This window comes from Arvicanthis niloticus, chromosome 2, assembly GCF_011762505.2.
Source record: "Arvicanthis niloticus isolate mArvNil1 chromosome 2, mArvNil1.pat.X, whole genome shotgun sequence".
In the NCBI taxonomy this organism is placed as follows: Eukaryota; Metazoa; Chordata; class Mammalia; order Rodentia; family Muridae; genus Arvicanthis; species Arvicanthis niloticus.
The window spans coordinates 136393400-136412741 of record NC_047659.1 but is presented as its reverse complement, the minus strand read 5'-3'; the positions used below and the strand labels follow the sequence as shown (position 1 = coordinate 136412741).

The window sequence follows — 19342 nt, the reverse complement described above, 5'->3', positions numbered from 1 at the left end:
CCTCCATATCCAGGCCCCGCCCCATAGATGAGTTTCCCGGCCTGTAGGCCCTGCCCATTCCCGCCCCCTTGCCTCAGGCCACGCCCTTCTCTCCTCCCAGTCAGGCCTCAGGCCCAGTCTCCCGCAAAATGCTTGTTGTGCTCGCGGCCCCGCCCTTTTTCCCCTCCTCATTGGACCTCAGGCCCGGTCCCCGCCGGTGTGCTCCTCAGGCTCGCGGCGGCACCCTTAACATCAGGCCCCGCCCTCGTCCCGCCCCCACTTTAGGCCCCGCCCTTATTCGGTCCCCATCAGGCCTGCCTCAGGTCTGGTACCCCCATCTGCTCCTCAGACTGCGGTCCTTGCCCTCGCCCCGCCCTCAGCATCAGACCCCGCCTCTCACCCCGCCCTCTTAACAGGCCCCGCCCCCATCGCCTCGCCCCCGCCGCTGCGCTCCTCTAGTCGCCGGACCCCTCCCGCCTCATGTGGCCCGGCCCGCGGCGGCCGGCGGCTGAAAGCGGCGAGGCGGCGGCGCGCGAAGCCCGGAAGGCGGCGGCCGAGGCCCAGGCGGCGGACCGGAGCGGCGGGAGCGGGGCCCGGGTCGGCCCTCGAGCGGCCGCCGGCTCAGCATGCGCGCCCGCCGGGGGCTGCTGCGGCTGCCGCGCCGCTCGCTGCTCGCCGCGCTCTTCTTCTTCTCGCTGTCGTCCTCGCTGCTCTACTTCGTCTATGTGGCGCCCGGCATAGGTAGGAAGGCGACCCCGCGGCCACCCCACGCCCCTTCCCGCCGCGGCCCGCGCCGCCGCCCCAGCCGGCCCCGCGCTCCGTGACTCGCCGTTTCCTGCCGCGCCACCCCGCAGCCCGCCCGCACGCGCGGCCTCCTCCCTGACGCAGCCGCCCGCGCCCCCCGCGGCCGCGCGTTGGCTGCCCAGACCCGGCGGGGCTGCGGGCTGCGGGCTGCGCGCCCCTTTCCCCTCCCCCTCCTCCCTGAAGCATGCCGCTCGCCCGCGGCTCCTCGTAGCGGACCCGACCTGCTCTGGGGACCGATGGGAAGTTTGAATTGGCTCTGGAGGAGGTGCCGTGACAGGGGCGGCGAAGCGGTGCCAGGTGGAAGGGAGGGGGCGCTCAGAGAAGAAATGGAACGGGTAGCAGTTCTCCAAAGCCCGCCCTTTCGAGGGGGAGACCGCCTGGAGAGAAAACCAGCCTTTCCCGGAACAGACTGGCCGCCGATGAGAAGGCAGTGGCAGCGTGAGGGTTAAAGGTAGAGGACACTGAGGTCAGATGTCCCGTATGACCTTGGGCCCTCAGCTTCTCTCCTCTGTGAAATGGGGGCACGAATTCCAGCCTTTAAAGGACGGAGGGCCATAAATGCCCTTAAAGCTTTTATCGCTATAGCAGACGCCCAGAGTCTTCGAAATAAATAAAATAAATGAGTAAATATCTGCAGTTACAGGTAGTTTGGGGGACCGAGGGAAGCGGTTTAAGGAATGCGACTTGCCTGCCTTACTGTGGTCTTGGAGTGCTAGAGAAAACTTCAGCCCACGGTGAAAAATGAGAAGATGCTGTTGGGGGTGGGGCCGAGGGCGAGAATTCTGGATGGTTGGGATGGGTGCCGCTGAGGGGAAGTGCCTTTGAGATCGTAGTAGTAAAAGCTGCTGTTCCCTGTTGACCTGGCAACTCTGAACTGGCAGAGAAATTTCCAGAGGGGCGGGGGGAGGTTCGTTCTCCCCTGATTATTTTTTTAAAGCTGGTTTCACTTGATGGTTTAAAGTTGGTGTTTCATGCTGTCAGCCTGACCTGGGAAAACGGAAAAGCTAACTTGAGATTGTCCTAACTGTTGGTGAGTGGCATCCCTCTAGGGACGTATAATTATTGTGGCTTGTTAGGTTTGCTAAGTAGAAGGGCAGGAATTCTGGCTGAACAAGAATAGATAACTAATTAGTGGAATTAATTGAGAAGAGAGCTCATTAGCAAATTGGATATTAGATTCTCATAAAATGGGTGTGAAGTGATGGGTTTAAACCTTCAGGCATCTTCCAGCCAGACCCTCTATTTTTTGTCCTTTAGTGAAAGTGACAGGTGTTTCTTGTCTGGGTTTGTGTCTCTCCTGTATCTCCATGGTGATCAACCTTTTTTGATGAGAAAGAATAGAAACCAGACTCTCCAACAGAAATGAAACTTGCTTCAGATTTCTCAGTGGTAGATTGTAGGTCAGTGGAGCTCCTGTGCGTGCTACCACCACACTTAGAATCCCAAATCTTGTGTCACTGCAAGACTCAACTCTCTTGGGATTTCATTAGTGACTTTAGAAGTGTTTGAGAGAACAGATCCATTGCTATTCAAAGTCTGTTGGCAAAGAATAGGACCAGCAGCGCTGGGATGTGGCTGGGTGGTAGAGTTGTTCCTAGCAGTGTGCAAGGTTCTGGGTTTGATTCCTAGCACTGCAAACAAGAAAAGGGGGTGGAGGGGAGTGGTAAAGCGGAGACAGCTTGTAGTTCACATCCCCACTCTTAACATTTAGCTATTTGGCTGTTTCATTTATGTTGCCTTTTAAAAAGTTGTGTCCGTGTGCTCCTCTGAAACTGGAGGTACACATAGTTAAGAGCCACCCTGTTGGTAGTAAGAACTGAACCTGGTTCCTTCCCAAGAGCAGTAAGTGTTCTTTGCTGAGCCAACTCACCAGCCTCTTCTATGCCTTTCTTGTTAACCAACTTAATTTCTCAAATGTCTAGCTTTCCACTGTGCTGTGGTGAATCTTTCCCAGCGGTTGAGGCAGTCTAGAGAATGTAGGGGTTTATGTTCCTTAGGATATAAAAGCCTTACTTGAGATGGCTATAAAAGTGAACTTCAACTGTGAATTATGGTACATTCCTCTAATTCCAGCACTTGGGAGGCAGAAGAAAGAGGATCTCAGTGAGTTTGAGGTCAACCTGGTCTACAGAGTGTGTTCCAGGACAACTAAGGCTACATAGATCCTGTCTCAAAAACTTAAAAAAAAAAAAAAAATTAGAAGGTTGGAGAGATGGCTTATCAGTGAAGAGCACTGGTTGTTCCAGAGGACCTGAGTTCAGTTCCCAGCAGATACATGGCAGCTTACAACCACCTGTAACTTTGATTCCAGGAGACCCAGCACCCTCTTTTCTGGCCTCTGCACTAGGTATGCACTTGCATGGTGCACAGACAAACATCAATAGGTAAAACACCCATACACATTGACATTTTTTAATTTTAATTTTTTTTGAGACAGGGTCTCAGCAGGGCAGTGGTGGCACATGCCTTTAATCCCAGCACTTGGGAGGCAGAGGCCAGCCTGGTCTATAGAGTGAGTTCCAGGACAGCCATGGCTACACAGAGAAACCCTGTCTTGGAAAAAAAAGAAAAAGAAAAAAGAGAGGGAGAGGGAGAGGGAGTGTGTGTGTCTGTCTGTCTGTCTCTATGTAGGACAGGCTGTCCCAGAAGTAGTAGCAATAAAAAATAATTTCATGGTTGGGGTCACCACAGCATGAGGAACTGTATTAAAAAGCATTGAGAAGGTTGAGACTCACTGCACGAGAGGCTCTCCAGCCCTCCTCTGGTCTTGTTGGTACCTTCACTGTGTGGCACATGCATACACACAGAGATACAGCAGCTCATAATTTTTTTTACAAAGCTCACAGCTGTATTTCAGCGTTAGAGTTCTCATCTGGCATGTGTGAAACCCTGGCTGCAATCCCTATTGGGGGTGGGACTGAGAGCTGAAAAAGAAGAGGAAGGGGAGAAGTTATTCTGAACTACCTTTTCCTTGAAGCCCTTCTCCCCAGCCGGAGGATTGTTTGTTTCTTATCACTTAACCTTGGTATTGACATGCCCTCTTTTCTGGAGAAAACTTTGATCTTATTTATGACCCTCTGACTAGAGGAATTTCAGACCTCAGCATGCTTCCAACCTGACCAGGTCTCTTAAAGGAGAGTGGACTTGAGCTGGTAATAGATTCAGGCATAAAGTGCTAGTGGGAAAATATCTTAATAATTTTATGGTCCTTCATTTGGCAAGAGGTGCAGAGGCTGCTGACCTCTGCTGATCTTACAACAGGATCTCTTTGAGAGTGGTACTGCCTGCGGTTAAGACTAACAGTGAGCTCTCTACGAAAGTTTACTATTTAGAGTTCTGCTTTGCCGTCTTAGCTGGTTTTTTCTCTGCTTCTTTGACGGCTGAGGAAAGAAAGTGGGAAATGTTTTTCCTGGTTTGGTGCACTTAGTCCCGAGGGTTTGTGGCAAGTGTTGAAAGTCAAGAAAGAACCAGTTGTTCAGATCCCTCCTGATTTGACCAGTTAACTTGTGGAAGTCATTTGGCTTCCCTCATTTGGGTGTGTGTGAGTGTGTGAATGTGTGTGTGAGATTGTGTATGTGAGCACATGTGAGTTTGAGTACACGTGTGCATGAGTATGTGCAAGGATGTGTGAGTGCGAGTATGTGTATGTTTGAGTACATGTATGTGTATGTGTGTGCATGAGTATGTGTGTGTGATTTTGTGTGTGTGTGTGTGAATTGAGTACCTGTTGAGGTGGCTCAGTGAGTTAAGCTCATGACCTGAGTTTGTTCTGTCATGGTGGAAGGAGCTCTGACTTTATGGTCTCCCTGGGCATACAACAAATAAGTAAGTAAATGTGATTTAGAAGGGGGAGAGGGTGTCAAGGGCTGCAGAGATGGCTCAGCAGTTAAGAGCCCTGGTTCTCTTCCAGAGGTCCTGAGTTCAATTCCCAGCAACCACATGGTGGCTCACAAGCATCTGTAATAAGATCCGATGCCCTCTTCTGGCATGCAGGTATACATGCAGATAGAGCACTTATATACATAGAATCAACACATCTTTAAAAACAGTAGGGAAATCAAGACAGGATTTTACTCACTCTGTAGCCTAGACAGGCTTTGAACTTTAAATTGTTCTGCCAGTGCCCCTTTATTCTATGGGAGAGGCCTGTGTGTTAAAAGACAATTATACCTCAATCAAGCTAATGAATGATTTAGTGTATGGAATGCTGGTGGTTTGTTGACATTCTAAAGATGTACTGGACTGAAGATTATAGAGAAAGTACATGTGTTACATAATCAAATAGATGTTTTTTCTTTCTTTTTTCCTTCTTTCTTTCTTTTTTTTCTTTTTTTGGAGAAGGGTTTCTCTGTGTATCCCTGGCTGTCCTGGAACTCACTCTGTAGACCACACTGGAGAAACCTATATAGAGGACAGGCTAACTTGCAGAAAGAACAGTACTGCTGCTGTCAGGGTTCTGACTATGTTTTCTGTCTTCTCTGGAGAGTTCTTGCTGTCAAGGAAAGGTCTTAGGTTTGGAGTTGAGCTAGTCTTTGGCAGTGAGAACAGATGCATCTGCTCCTCCTCCCAGACTGGTCAGGTCAGTAGAGCTGAGATCATAACAGCCAGGAAGGAGAGGCTCTTTTGCCCTGCCTTCTAGAGTTCTTTGAGAGAGTGACAACCCAAAGCCACAGTGGCCAAGACACTACCGACTCACCAAGACACCACCAACTCACTAAGACACTACTGACTCACCTGGTCCCCTTGCTTGGGCTTTTTGTGACTGTAAAGGGGAGAGAGGCACACACAACCATTCAAGTGGAGAGCTGCCGTGGTTCGGGGAAGTCAGGAGTATAGAGGTGAAGCTGGGTAGATAAGGGCTAATCGGAAGCCAGCAGGTGGGTGTGAGCAGAGAGGAGGCCTCCAGTCATCCCATCAAGAGCTATCAGGGAAGTCAAAGGCATTCCCCAGGTTCCAGGACCCACCTTTGATCTTACTTAGGTTTTTTTTTTTTTTTTTTTTTTTTTTTTTTGTAGATCACTGAGACAAAGGGATTTAAGAAAATGGTTCAGCAAATTGGCATTTGAGTATCTTTCCTGTTCCCAGATGCCATTAGTTCTGACTACAGCTTTCATTTCAAAGATGGCGAATCAGCCAGACTGAGCCATTCATTTTCCCCCCGAGTTAAGAATTGTGATGGCTCAGGGAGACGTGGCATAGGGATGATGGTAAGGTTAGTTGGGAGAAACACATAGAAAGAGAAGACAGTGTGTCCTGGAGGGCTAAGTCAGCGTGTCACCAGCAGACCCAGCATAGGGAGGGGAGAGGCTTCATTCATTTAGTTGCCAGGTCGTTTGGTGGCATCTTTGAGCTGTGGGATGACCTGGAAGTGAGGAGAGCAGAGTATTTCTTCCCCTGTGGTCCTTCCTAGGGGAAGGTTTGTGCTTCTATTCTGATAGGGGATGGATACATGCAAGAGAATTTTAAGATCTTGGGGTGACCAGACAGTCTGGTTGAAAGCTGAGTAATACTGTCACTTATTGGTCATGGGTGCGGGTTTTAGTGCTAGAACACTAGGACATGGAGGGATGTGGAGCAGGAGAGAGTAAGGGACTTGTGGGTAAGGGCAGTAGAAGACCAGTGTGGGACCTGCACAGGCTCTGCTGTGGCAGACTGAGCCTAGTTGAGGCGGCAGCTCTACCTCTGTTCTAGCCAGCAGCCCTGTTCTCCCTTTCCCTCCCTGTCTCATAGAGGAAACTGCCTCTCCGTGTGCTCTCAGAAGGAGATTGAAATGTGGCTGACAAAAGGCTGGGCATAAAGCTGGGTCCAAAGCCCCTTACATTTGGGATTGGCTACCATCCACACTTTGGTGCCAAACTGCTGGGTCTTCTCACCTGTGGGCTGAAGAAACTAGACCACAGAACAGAGTCACTTTCTGATCTGAGGTTGCATGCCCTTTGCCCTTTCGTGTGGTGCTGGAGAGAGAGCCGGAGAACACCTATTTCTTAAAGTCTTGTTGCCCTGCTGCAGTTTTGTAAAACTCATGCTGCAAGCTTGAGCAAGGGTTTGTGTCTGGTTCCCATGCGTCACAGACACACTGCTGTTGCTTGAGGACATTGGTTCTGCATCAAACACTTGGAATCTACACCAAAGTCTGTCTTAGAAAACACTGACAGAATCAGAATTCAGTCCTCTGTCGGGGAGGAAAGCACTGCAGGATGGTTTGGATGGCCCCAGGTGGTATCTGTCTTAGTCCCATCCTCTGCTCTGGGGTGGGTCATCCTTTACATTTTAATATGCAGAGGAGTCTTGCTTTTTCCAGCCCCTCATCCAAGGTCTCAGCAACAAACAGGGCCGTTGGCCCTGGGCTTCCAGTCCGTGCATAGTGGAAGTGAAGAGCATTCATTGCATTCATTGCCTTTTGACTCAGGGCTTTTTATACAGTGCCTTTGTGTGAGGAGAGGTCACATGGGAATTTAGTTTCCCCAAGCATGGGGGTACCTTAAATTATTCAGAGAGCTGTCCCTTCTCAAGTTCCCCCCTTCCCCCCTTTCCCTTTGTTAGCTTGAGTAAGCAGTTGGTTGCCCTGAGGTATTGTTCCTCCTCTGGTGACACAGACACTGCCCGTGGAAGGAGCCTGGACAATGTTCCCAGGTGCCTTAGTTACCTGCATCAATTAGGAATGCTCTCTGAGGTAGGGAGTGGCCCAGTTATGGAGAGGAGCTGTACAGGTGCCGGGCCACTGGCTGTGGGTGTGGAGTGAATGGTAAAGGAGCAAGCAGAGACCTGGGCGTAGGTTACTGTATGGAACAACTCTGTTATTTTAATAAAGAGTCAAGTGCATTGTAATAAATATCGGTACAGAGGACTAGCTCTTTTCAGCCTCCAGGTGTTCTGAACACTCTAATTTATAGGCCTTTAAACCTATCACTTAGTTCTGTGTCTAGTAAGTGGAAACTTGGAAAGATGAGAAAAGAGAAAATAAAACTGCCGATTGGTGGTTTTTTGTTTGTTGGTTTGGTTTTTGATTTTTTTTTTTTGAAGAAGCAAATGTGTAGATCAGGTTGCCCTTGAACCCAAAGATTCTCTCTTCTGTATGCTTAAACTAAACGTCTGAGTCTAGAACTTATGCTTTCAAAAATTACTTTGGAGACAGTTTCATGTAGCTCAAGCTGGCCTCAAGTTTGTTGTGTGAGAGTTTGACCAGGAACTCCCAATCCTCATGCCCATTCCTTAGCAGGCTTGTGCCACCACGTGTGCTCAGGGCTTTGACTTGATAGATAGCACAGTTCAACAGACTTCACCCTGTCCCTTTGTCTGTTTTTCAGATGTGCTCTTCATGTGTTGATCAGGCTGGCCTTGAACTCAAGATCTCCTGTCTCTGCAGGGATTATAGGTGTGAGCCACTGTCTCCAGCTTTGTACAGGAACTAGCTTCTCTTAGGCCATAAGGACAGGGCTAGGATGATGAACTACTTATGAGACACAGGTGACCCCTGAAACTGTGGACTCTTTACTGTTTGGGCATCTGATATGCAGATGACCTGTCTCCTAGTAATCCCCACCATAAAACCTATAATAAAGCCCATTGGGCAGGCCAGCTGGACAGTATTCCTCCCTTGGAGCCCTTCCCACTCTTGGGAATTTTCTCTCACATTTTCTTAATAAAACTACCATCATTCTGCTCACTTGGTGTTCCTGTTTTCTTATTCTTGGACAGACATGAAACAACAAACTTGGAAGCTGTACCCTAGCTTCCTGAGGTAAGCCCATCAAGAGACAGACTCCATCTCAGGAAAATAGCCACATCAAGCTGAGGAATTCTGCTTTTATGTCTTTTAAGCACAAAGCCTAATGTATTCTTGCTCATTTTAGATTTTGGATCAGCGGACCATTTGTGATGGTCAGAAAATAGTACCTTCTTACATACCACACTATTGCCATAACTGTGTTAGCTAAACCTTTATTATCATTCAGGACAATGGCAGAATTGTTGGTTTAAGGAAGTCTAAGCCAGGCGGTGGTGGGCATGTCTTTAATCCCAGCACTCAGGAGGCAGAAGCAGGCGAATCTGTTGAGTTTGAAGCCAGCCTGGTCTACAGAGTGAGTTCCAGAACAGCTAGGGCTACACAGAAACCATGTCTCTAAAATAAAATAAAATTTAAAAAGCCTAACTTGTCTTATTCTGAAAGTATCTGATTTTGCACACTGCTGTTCCACTATCCTATTATATCCACAGACCTTGAAATAAAGTATTTGGATGGAAACTATTTTGTTAGAGATTTATTTACATGTATGTATGTATGTATGTATGTATGTATGTGCGTGTGTATGTATATTGTATGTGAGAGAGTGTCCAGGGAGATCAGATCCTTTGGAGCTGGAGTTACAGTCATCTGTGTCACCTGGTGTGGTGCTAGGAGCCCTGCTCCAGTCCTTTCCTAGAGCAGGAAGTGCTCTTAGCCACGGAAGCATCCCATTCCACCCCATTCATCCCACTCCACCCCCCTCCCCCTCCCCCATCTCTTCAGTTCCTCCATCAGGATTTTGGTTTTATATTTTTTTCTTAGAGGAGTTCTACACATTTTCCTGCTTGATTCACTAAAAGTTTCTGTCTGAGGAAGTCAAACCAGAGAGACTAGAAATGACAGGTTACCTCTCCCCAACCCCTGCTGCCCCATCAAATCCAGGGCCCCAGTGGGTAGCCAGCGCTCCACTCCTGAGCCACGAGACACCGCCACAGGATGACTACACGGTTCACATTGTGCTACTTATGTTTGCTTCTTTTTGACCCCAAGGCTGGCCTCTAAGTTTGGGTAGTGGAGGCTGGCATTGAACTCCTGATCCTCCTGCCTATACCTCTTGAGTGCTGGCAGGAGCCACCACATCTGCCCTCTGAATTGTATATAAAAACAATTAATTTTTAAAATAAACTCTCGGTTTTCTCCATATCCTCAAAGTAATGATAGGGATGTTTTCTGCTTTGTAATTTCCCTGAGTCTAGACTAAATGCAAACACTGGGTCTGCCTACCTGGTTAATGAGGGAGGAAACACAGTGTTAAGTACCCAAGTGGTATGCATGTCTGTAATTCAATTGCTCCCTAAGCAAGAGGCAGGCCGAGCTCTGAGTGTGAAGCCAGTTTGATCTTAGTGAGTTCTAGGTCAGCCAGGAAAGTCACAAGGAACTTATAGATGCCCATCCCTCCCAAGTGCTGAACGGTAGGTTTGAACGCCATGCCTGTTTGTCTGTGGTGCTGGAGATTGAACCCGGGATTTTATGCATGGTGGACAGGCACTTTACCAGTTGACTACACCCCCAACCCCATCCCTTTTTGAGGCATGATCTGGCTGACCTGGAAATCTCTCTACACTAAGGTGGCCTGGAGTTCACAAAGATCTACCTGCTTCTGCCTTTCTTGAGCTAGAGTTAAAACTGTTTGCCACCAAGCCCAGCGGTTGTTTTTTTTTTTTTTTTTTTTTTTTTTTAATTTATTAAAGAATTGCCAGGTGTGGGATATTAGACAAAAGCATCAGAAGTTCAAGGTCAAGGGCACATAGTGGGTTCAGAGCCAGCCTGGGCTACAAGAAACCTGTCTCCAAAAGAAGAGGCATGTGGTAGGAGTAAAGTGGCGTCTCGCTCTGGTGTCCTCTTACATTTCCTGGCCAGCACTCGGCATCTTCTGTGATGGCTGGCCACTGTTAACACTGTGGGTATTGTTAAACCCTTACCAGACACAAGACTTTTATATATTTCCTGTTACTCTGTGGCTTGTCATTGTCATTTTCCTAATAGACTGTTTGGAGGCACAAAAGATAATTTAGCTTTATTTTCAGTGCTAGGATATAAATCTAGAGCCCTGTTGCCTGTGCATGGTGGCTTATGCCTGCTGGTCTCAACACTCAAGGCGGTGCCAAAATCGCTTCTCATTCAAGGCCAGAGTAAAGACACTTGGCTACAGAATAAGACCCTGATTCAAAAAGCAACTGAGCAAGTGGCCCCCAAAAGCAAGTGGCCCCCCAAAAGCAAGTGGCCTCCAAAAGCAAGTGGCCTCCAAAAGCAAGTGGCCTCCAAAAGCAAGTGGTTCCCCCAAAGCAAGTGGCCTCCAAAAGCAAGTGCCCCCCAAAAGCAAGTGGCCCCCAAAAGCAAGTGGTTCCCCCAAATCAAGTGGCCTCCAAAAGCAAGTGGCTGCCGCCTGCTCTCATTGTTCTGTCAGCACTCACACTTGTGCCTTGTGCCTAGAGGCTGAGATTGCTGATGGGTGGGTGGGTTAGTTAATTTGGGTTTTTTGATTTTTGAGACAGGGTTTCTCTGTGCAGCCCTGGCTGTCCTCAAACTCACAGAGACCTGCCTGCCTCTGCCTCATAAGTGCTGGGATTAAAGGCCTGTGCTAACACTGCCTGGCCTTCATCTAATGTTTTTTAAAAAAAAAAGAAAAAGAAAAAAGTGTTCCATTCAGTATTTTAAGTGTTGGAAACATCCTGGGCCAAGCCATATTGTTCATGTTTCCTGTTTGCTGATTATTTCCTTCAGTAGGACTGAAAGATAACTCAACATTTTAATATTTCTTACTACATTTTAATGTGAGAGACAGGACATTTTCTGGGTTAAACAAATACAGTGAGATTTGAAAAATATAGGTTCATCTGTTTTCCAAACAGTAAGTCCTTTAACCCTGAGTCACCTCTCTAGCACCAAGACTTATTTCTTTTTGTTTATTTGTATGTTTCTTTTTATTTATTTGTATGTGTATGTATGATTGATTATGTATGTAGAGGCAGAAGAGGAAATCAGATCCCCTGGAGCTGGAGTTACCAGCAGTTGTGATGGGAACTGAACTCAGTCCTCTGGAGAAACAGCGCACAGCTTTATCCACTGAGCCCCTCTAGCTCCTGAAGTCTGTAAATACAGAGGTCACAGCAGCGTGCCTCCGCAATCCTAGTACTTGGGAGGCAGAGACAGGGGAGTGAGAGTTCAAGGCCTGTCTGGAGCTACATAGTGAAACCACATCAATCAGTGACACTTAGTAGGTGCTCAGAAAGCTTTTGTCTTGCATCGTGAACCTGTTTCCTGTCCCTGCAGCATGTTTCCAGCACAGACTACTCAGGATTGGTTTCTCTGAACCAGCTTTGTGCTGGCCCAGGCCTCTCATTCAGTATCAAGTTCATGGGTCTTGACACTGTGGGTCACTGTTGTAACCTTGGCTCCCGTACCACCCTGTGCTCTAGAAAGACTTTCTGGCAAGTGAAAGGGTAGTGAAGGTGGGTGTGTCTGAGATCCTGAGTGTTCTCTCTTGCTAGAGTATACCAATGCTTTCTCTACTAGTAACCTTCAAGGCAAGGAATTCAAGATTCAAACAACATTATGGATCTATTAAAATGCTGATTATGATCAAAAGTATGAATCATAGCAGAGTTTCAGAGTCATCATGCCCACTGAAGTCAGATGCTTGCTGGCTATAAGGGGGACAGGCCTGTGGGCTGTTGATGAGTGGGAAGTATCCCCACTCCCAATTTAGGATTCAAGATGGGTCTTGACCATTCTTTCAAATCACAGTAAAGCACAGTGCATGTGCTATGTATGAAAACTGTGATACTGCATATCTCAGGTGAAGCACGTGTTTGATCCTCAAGCTCTGGTCTTTAAGGTAAAATAATCAATAAACATACGGAAGCAGTCTGCCCTGATGTAGACTACAAGCTGCAGCGGGCATCATTTCTAGTTCTAAGTAGAAGAATCCTTTGGTCGACGCTTCCCATGTTTCAGTGTTTTCAGGCTTTGTCTTTGGGACTCAGACATGCTTCCTGTCTTCCCTCTGAGTTTGTTTTTAGCTAAGGTTTAAGCTGGCCTGGAACTCATGGCAATCCTCCTGCCTCAGAATCTAGAGTGATGTAATCATAGATGTACCTCACCATGCCTAGCTCAAAGTTTGCTTCAGGAGACAGTTTCTGCTTAGGCTCTGGAGTTCCCTGTTGTGCTCTTTTGAAGGAGAGTGAAGAACCAAGCCCGTTATGAGGTTGCACACTAATGTGGGAAGCCTGTCCCTCAGGGAATCTAGTGCCCCATGCTCCATATTTATGATCAGAAGGTAGGAAGAGCTCCATTTCATGGCAGCAAGGCAAGGGCCATCATGGTGTTATCTGCAGGGGCTGCTGGATCCCTCACCACAAGGTTTCAGCCTGGGCTACCAGTGTGAGCCTGTGAGAAGTGGGAAGGAGGTGTTTGCCTTGTTTTGCTGTTGAGTTGGTGAGCCTGGCTTCTTTTCACTCTGGTTTAAAGTATTAGGAATTTTAAGATTTGTAGGAATTAGAATATTTGGATTTGTTTGAATTTTACTTGGCACTAGGGAAGATTAACTTGAGGTTAAGAGCTACTTTGGGGTCAAGCTAATTTGTTTCCTTAGTAATTACTTTATTATAGAAAACTTGAAAGTTTCAGTAAAGTCAGTAGCATAGTCCAGGATGTGACTAGGGGCCTTATCATGAAACAAAGTGGAACGGTCAGAAGAGTGCCCCTCTGCCCCCACAGAAAGCAGAACGAAAACCTGGGGTCTGCTCGGCTGTAACTTGGACTTTTGAAGCTTTGAGTGCCTGGCTTCATTCCTTCATGTGGCCTGCCCACTCAGGTGCATGTCTCTGAAAAAGGATGACAGACAGGTATGTCCACAGGGAGGATTGAGATACCTATTGTGTGTGGATGCTTGAAGTCTGGCGGCATGAGTTCAGACAAGTGTCCCCTTCCTGTCCCTGTACCCTAGCTACCATACACAAAGGGAAGAGGGATGGGTGGGTGAGCGCAAAGCTTCCTGCCTGTGGATTAGAATCTATAGTGAATGGTGCATGCAGGGCCTGAAGCTCTTGATTGCAATGAGATTCCCACCACTTCCGTTCTTCACTTAATTAAACCCTTGCAGTTTAGAACTTCTGCAGGGGCCATGTCTCCCAGGCTGTGGCAAACCTGAAGGGAGGCGCTGCTTTGAGGACAGCACCTGTGTGCTGGCACGCCCTTTGGCCATTTCTCTGAGAAGCTGTTGCTAATTTCTTCAGTGCTTAATTTACAGTAGCCTAAGGTAGGGCCAAGTCTGTGCTTGCAAGGGAAAGGGCCTGCCAAAGCACCTGCTGCCCTGGCTCCTGCCCTTGTGGTTTCTGTTCAAGATCCTTGCCGGTGGCTACCAGTTAAACACAGATCTAATTTGAGTGTTCTTAGCTCTGTTAACCTATTAGTGTTAATTAAAACAGTAAAGCAGGTGGCACTGTCAGAGCTGACAGTTCAGGTGTGACTTGTATGCTGGAAAACGGACTTTTCATTGGATTGTGACGATTGCCAGCAGATTGTTGATGTAAGCTGTTATCAGACATGGAACATTCTGGAGTGAATCATGTTTGATTAGGTTTTAACACGTTGCCGTTCTTGTTCTGATGCAACAATATTTTTAAACCATTAAATCAACTTTTAAGAGTGGTAAAGGAAATGACACTAATCTATTCATAATCATCTCAGTCACCCAGTTAATTTCTGCTTTCTATGAACACAGATACTTGACAAGGCTGAGAGGTGTTGAATGGCAAGTGTGGCCGGGCTGGGTTTCTGTAGACTACTACAGTCTCTGTCCTCCCCTCCCCGTCTCCAGAGGCCAAGGCGTGAGCTCCAGGTCCTCTAGCCTCTGCCCTCCAAACAGCCTCTTTGCTGTAGTCTTTCTTTCTTTTCTGGGAGATCTGTTTCTCTTTAGTAATTACAAACACGGTATCTGGGTATAAGATTGTTTTTAATAAGGAACGTGGAAACCATAAAGCAAGCGTGTTCTCTTTACTGCTGTGTAAAATGCGTGACCCTTTGGTGTCAAATCTACTTAATTTCATTCCTACTATCGAAAAAGTTAAGGAGAATTTCAGATTCCACTGAACGGTGTGGCACTCTGGGGTTAGTGTAATGTGGAAGTGTAACAGTTTATCTGCCTCCAGCTCCCAGCAGCTAGGATGACAGGTGCGTGCCATCATAACTTGTCTTGCTTGAACTGGGAATTCTGTTTTGGTCACCCGGCCTCTGTAGTTCCCCAGGACATGTCCAGTACTTGAGCTCACATGCTCCTCTGTCCCCTCCTCCTGTCTGTGTTAAGGCATGAGCCACGTGACAGAACATGCTTGAGATTGTTGTATCTTTCCTGTGTCTCTTGGTGACCTGGATGTTTTGATTGCTTCCTGTGGACCGTTCACTTTTAGTTACCTGGAGGTAACAAACCATTTAGCCCACGACTTTTCAAGGAGTCTTATGTGGTGTGAGAAGCTGTCTTGTTTGTCCCTAAGTTGCCTTGTGGCCTCTCTGTTGCTTGTCAATTTACCTTCCTAATGCCTGCTTGCTGTAAAGCCCTCCAAGAGTGTTTGTATTCTGTCACTCAGGGGGTTGCAGGTGCCTCAAACTTAGCAGCCCGGGTGCTCAGATGGTACCAAGAACTTCCCACTAGGATTTCCCCTCTGACTGGCATGGGTAGCGCTGTCACAGAATCTCATAGGTTGTCCCCTTCCGGTCCCCCACCCTCTACTTTGTGGTCTCTGTTGATGAGACTGAACCGGATGTTAACCCAGTGCAGTGCTTTAGCCACTGGTCTTGAGCCTTTTGATTAGAAAGAGGTCTAAACTCTGGAAAAACAAAAGCAGATGCTGCATTGTGTAAGAGGCGCTGGCCCTGACTTGCTGTGCCCTCTAGTAAGCCCTCACTGCATTAGGCGGAGCCCAGATACCCTATGCTGTCCATCCAAGCCTATTTCCTGTGTAGAGAAAGGGGCTTTGAAGTGAGAGAAGCAAAACTTCCTAACTTGTCTGGAAACGGCTGAAATGAGTCTTACAGCCCACTTCTGACTTGCTCTTAAGAGTCCTGATGGCTGGAGGGCCAGATAGTGTCTCCAACTCCGCTCAGTCACTGCCTTGTGACCAGGTGACCAGGTAACCAGCCAGCCATCATGTGGTTGGGAGGTATTTTCTAGGGCAAGGATTGATTGCTTTTGTGTCTTTGTCCCCCTCCAGGAACTTGGCAGTCCATCATCAGTGTCAGCAGGATGGTGGTGGTGATATCAGATGGTGTGGGTAAGGCAGAGGGCTTTCGTATGGATAGAAACAGCACACTGGGCACACCTGCTATCTAGAATCCAGTCTTCAGTGAACAAGTAGAGGAAAAGCTTGGCAGGTGAGAGCACTGAAAAGAGAAAGTGAAACTGTAGGGCACGATTTAAACAGGCTGGCCACGGCTCTTCATGCAGTTACTGTGCCTGTGCTTGTTGCTGGGAGAGCCTGGTTGTAGAGAGGTAAACTGGGTAGGAAAGACATTGAGGTACCTGACGAAGAGGGTGCTAAAGTCATTCACACAGGGGCCATTTCAGGTCAACTAGTGACTGCAGCTTCCCCTCCCCCTCTGTAGCCATTAGTTATTTTGGAATAAAAAAACAATATTTTCAGAGCTAGCATAATGGCTCAAAGGTGCTTGCCGTCCCCCCATGTGTATAACAAGTAAAAGTAAATTTAACCTAAGATAATTAAAAAAAAAAAGATGAATATCTGCTGTGAGATTTTGGGAACAAAACAAAGCATGAACTCTGAGATAACACATATTGATATTTTGATGCTCTTTTTGCCTTTTTTGCTATGCAAATTAATTTTTTTTTTTACTTAAAAGTTTGTGTATGCAATGTGTGGATGGCATATAATTGGCCCATCTGTTGCCTCCGATATATACTAATCTGTGGTGGAAACAGTGAAAACCATCTATACTTTGAGACAGTCCATTAATTGCTGTCTGCCATTGTCACACATGTAGTTATCACAGTTTATGTGTGTAGTCGTCTAGAACTGTAGTTGTAATTAAGCTTTTGTCCCATGTAAGGTTGTGCTTCCCAGAGCACCGAAGGTTATTTTCCTCTCTTGGCTATCAGCCACCCTGTCCAGCTCTCCATTCCATAGGAGGAGACCAGGATCCCACCTTTATAGAACCTTAGAGGTTATCTTGAGCTTCTCTGTGTACGTGATAGCATGGTAATACCTCCTCTTGGTGAGATTGTTTTCCTGGGAATGACTCACTTCTCCCTCTATAGGTTGTCCCAAGAGTGAACAGCTTAATACATTACCCGCATCAAGGAACTCCTCCTGGGACAGCACACAATTTGGATCCTTTCCAACCTTCCTGTTGTCTATTACATAAGAGTCCACAGGCCCATTCTGCTGATTTATGTTAAATAACGTCACAGCAGAGACAGTGTGTGCCATGGGCTCCACCCAAGGATTTCAATCAGCCATTTAGAGGAAACTAAAGATTCTTAAAACCTTGCTAAGTATTGGTTTCAATGTTAACAGTTTGTTCCTTGAAGGCCGCAGTCTTGCAGGTGGGGGGGGGAGGGTATATGAACCTTGTCAAAGCCATGGTTAAGTTAGCTTTGAGGACTAGAGGGGGGTTCTCACAGACCAAATCACAGGTCATTTTTCTGATACACTGTACTGATGACCAAGGAGCAGGCTCTACTCTGTGTGTATCAAGAGGGGAGGAAAAGCAGGTTTTCCAAGGTCAATTCTCTGGTTTTCTCCAAACTTCAGCCTGTATATTTTCTGTGGATTTTTTTTTCTTCTACTTTGTCTTCTACTTTGATAAATCATCCTTTTCCCCTATATAGTAGTCTCCTATTAAAGTAAATCTACTTCTAATATGAGTTTGAATTCTAGATTGTATGCATGTATGCATCTGTGTGTGTATGTATGTGTGTATGTATGTGTGTATGTATGTATGTATGTATGTATGTATTTTTGTGACAGGATCTCATCTATCCCATACTGGCCTTTATCTCACTGTGTAGCCAAGGATAGCCACTTACTTTATTATATGTGTGTGTATCCACAGAGGCCAAAAGAGGGTGTTAAATCCCTTGGAGCTGAAGTTACAGGTGTTTCCAGCCTTCCATAGGTGATGGAAACTGAACTTGGGTCCTCTACAAGAGCATTGATTGCTCCTGAGTACTGAGCCATTCCTCCAGGGACGGTGACCTTTAATCCTGGTCCTCTTGGCCTCACTTCCCCTGGGCTGCCACCAAGCCCAGTTTACAGTCTTGTAGATGGAACTCAGGGCCTCATAAAAATGCTAGCCATGCATCTACCAATTAACTTATGTTCCTACTGTCACTCTCTTTTGCGGGGGTGGGGAGTGAGGGGGGGGCAAGGTGAGACAGGTTTCTCTGTAGCTCTGGCTGTCCTGGAACACGGTCTGTAGACCAGGCTGGCCTTGAACTAGAGATCGTCTGCTTCTGCCTCCTGAGTGCTGGGACTAAAGGCCTGCATTACTACCCCTGGCTTGTGTCACTGTCTTTTAACATTAATTTTTAATTAGTGTGTACAAACACAGATATGTCATGCCGCAAGTGCAAAGGTCAGAGGACAATTGCTCCTTTATCATATGAGTTCCAGGGATTGAACTTGGGTCATCAGCCTTGGCAGTGAGTTCCTCTCACTGCCATTGTTTCTTTGCTACAAAGCCCAGGCTGGTCTAGAACATTCTACTTTCCTGCCTTATCTTCTTTTATAGATGAACTGTTTTTCTCTTTTATCAACTAATTGTCTAAAGAACTTTGTTAAAAGAATGGAAAGCTGACTGACAGCAGCTAAGCTGTCCACAGGGTGAGGTCTTGTCATGTTCCTTCTGCTCTGGTTTGCTGGCACCCTTCTGGTGGTCCTGAAACTGCCAGCAGAGGACCTAAATGTTCTCTTGGCCAGTCAGTCCCCTGGAACTCAAACTGTTCCTGAAGCACTTCAATGGAACCTCCTGTCCCTTTGTCTGTGTTTCTTCAGACCTGAGATGCTATCACAGGTCTGCAAGGCTCTTTGCTGTCATTAATGATTTTGGTCCTGTGCCAGGGTATGTCACACTTTTTTAGCCTTCTTCCTGGTACCTGGAATTGTCCGAAGCCCTGAGGGGCAAAGCAGCTGCCGTGTGTTGTCTCACCCCTGGGAGTCTCCTTCAGAATTCTGTCTCTTTGCCTTGTGTTAGCCTTGGCAGTTCTTCAAAGTCTAGTTTTTCCTGGTTGGTCTTGCTCTCTGAGGAGTCTCTGGTCTGTCACAGGTCCTCAGTCATCACTGAAGCAGAAGCTGCTTTCTGCAAATCTTTACCCAGTTAGAGGACCTGAAGAGAGCCTCCCTCCCACAGTTAAGACAGCTCATAGCATGGTAGGAGCTACTTCTGAGTCTCATGTAAATCACCAACACTGTCCTTGTCCTGCAGAAAAGAAGCTACTGGGGAGTTGCTCTGTTACAAACAAACAAAACCTTTCTGTGACTACGAGAGGACAGCTTTCAGGAGTTTGTTCTCTCCTTCAACCTTGGGAGATTGAACTCTTGAGACAGGGCCTCACTCTGTAGCTCTGGACTGGCCTAATTTAAAAGGTGGGGTTAACATAAAACTTTATCCAAAACAGGGTCCTTGGGTCTCAGCCCTGCTGATAGTCAGGCAGGATGGTGTCTGTCTTGGGAAGTTGCAGGACATTTGGTAGCCTCCCTGGCCTTTATGCCCTGGGGACCAGTAGTATTCTTTCCTATGGCTGTGAAAACTCTTATT

At 47.1% G+C, this 19342-nt stretch overlaps 1 protein-coding gene across 3 annotated transcripts in view; it reads left to right on the top strand.

The window, feature by feature from the left end:
• Positions 1-507: 507 nt before the first annotated feature.
• The window catches only part of B4galt5 (beta-1,4-galactosyltransferase 5), a 47747-nt gene continuing 28912 nt past the window's right edge, over positions 508-19342 (top strand). For 2 of the 3 annotated variants that reach the window (XM_076930268.1, XM_034493847.2), the window contains exon 1: positions 508-720. In XM_076930268.1, coding sequence (XP_076786383.1) covers positions 606-720 — 115 coding nt within the window. In that variant the 5' untranslated portion in view covers positions 508-605. Of the gene's footprint in view, positions 721-15917; positions 15941-19342 lie in introns of those variants that run through there. The other variant, XM_076930269.1, reaches the window with a different exon arrangement.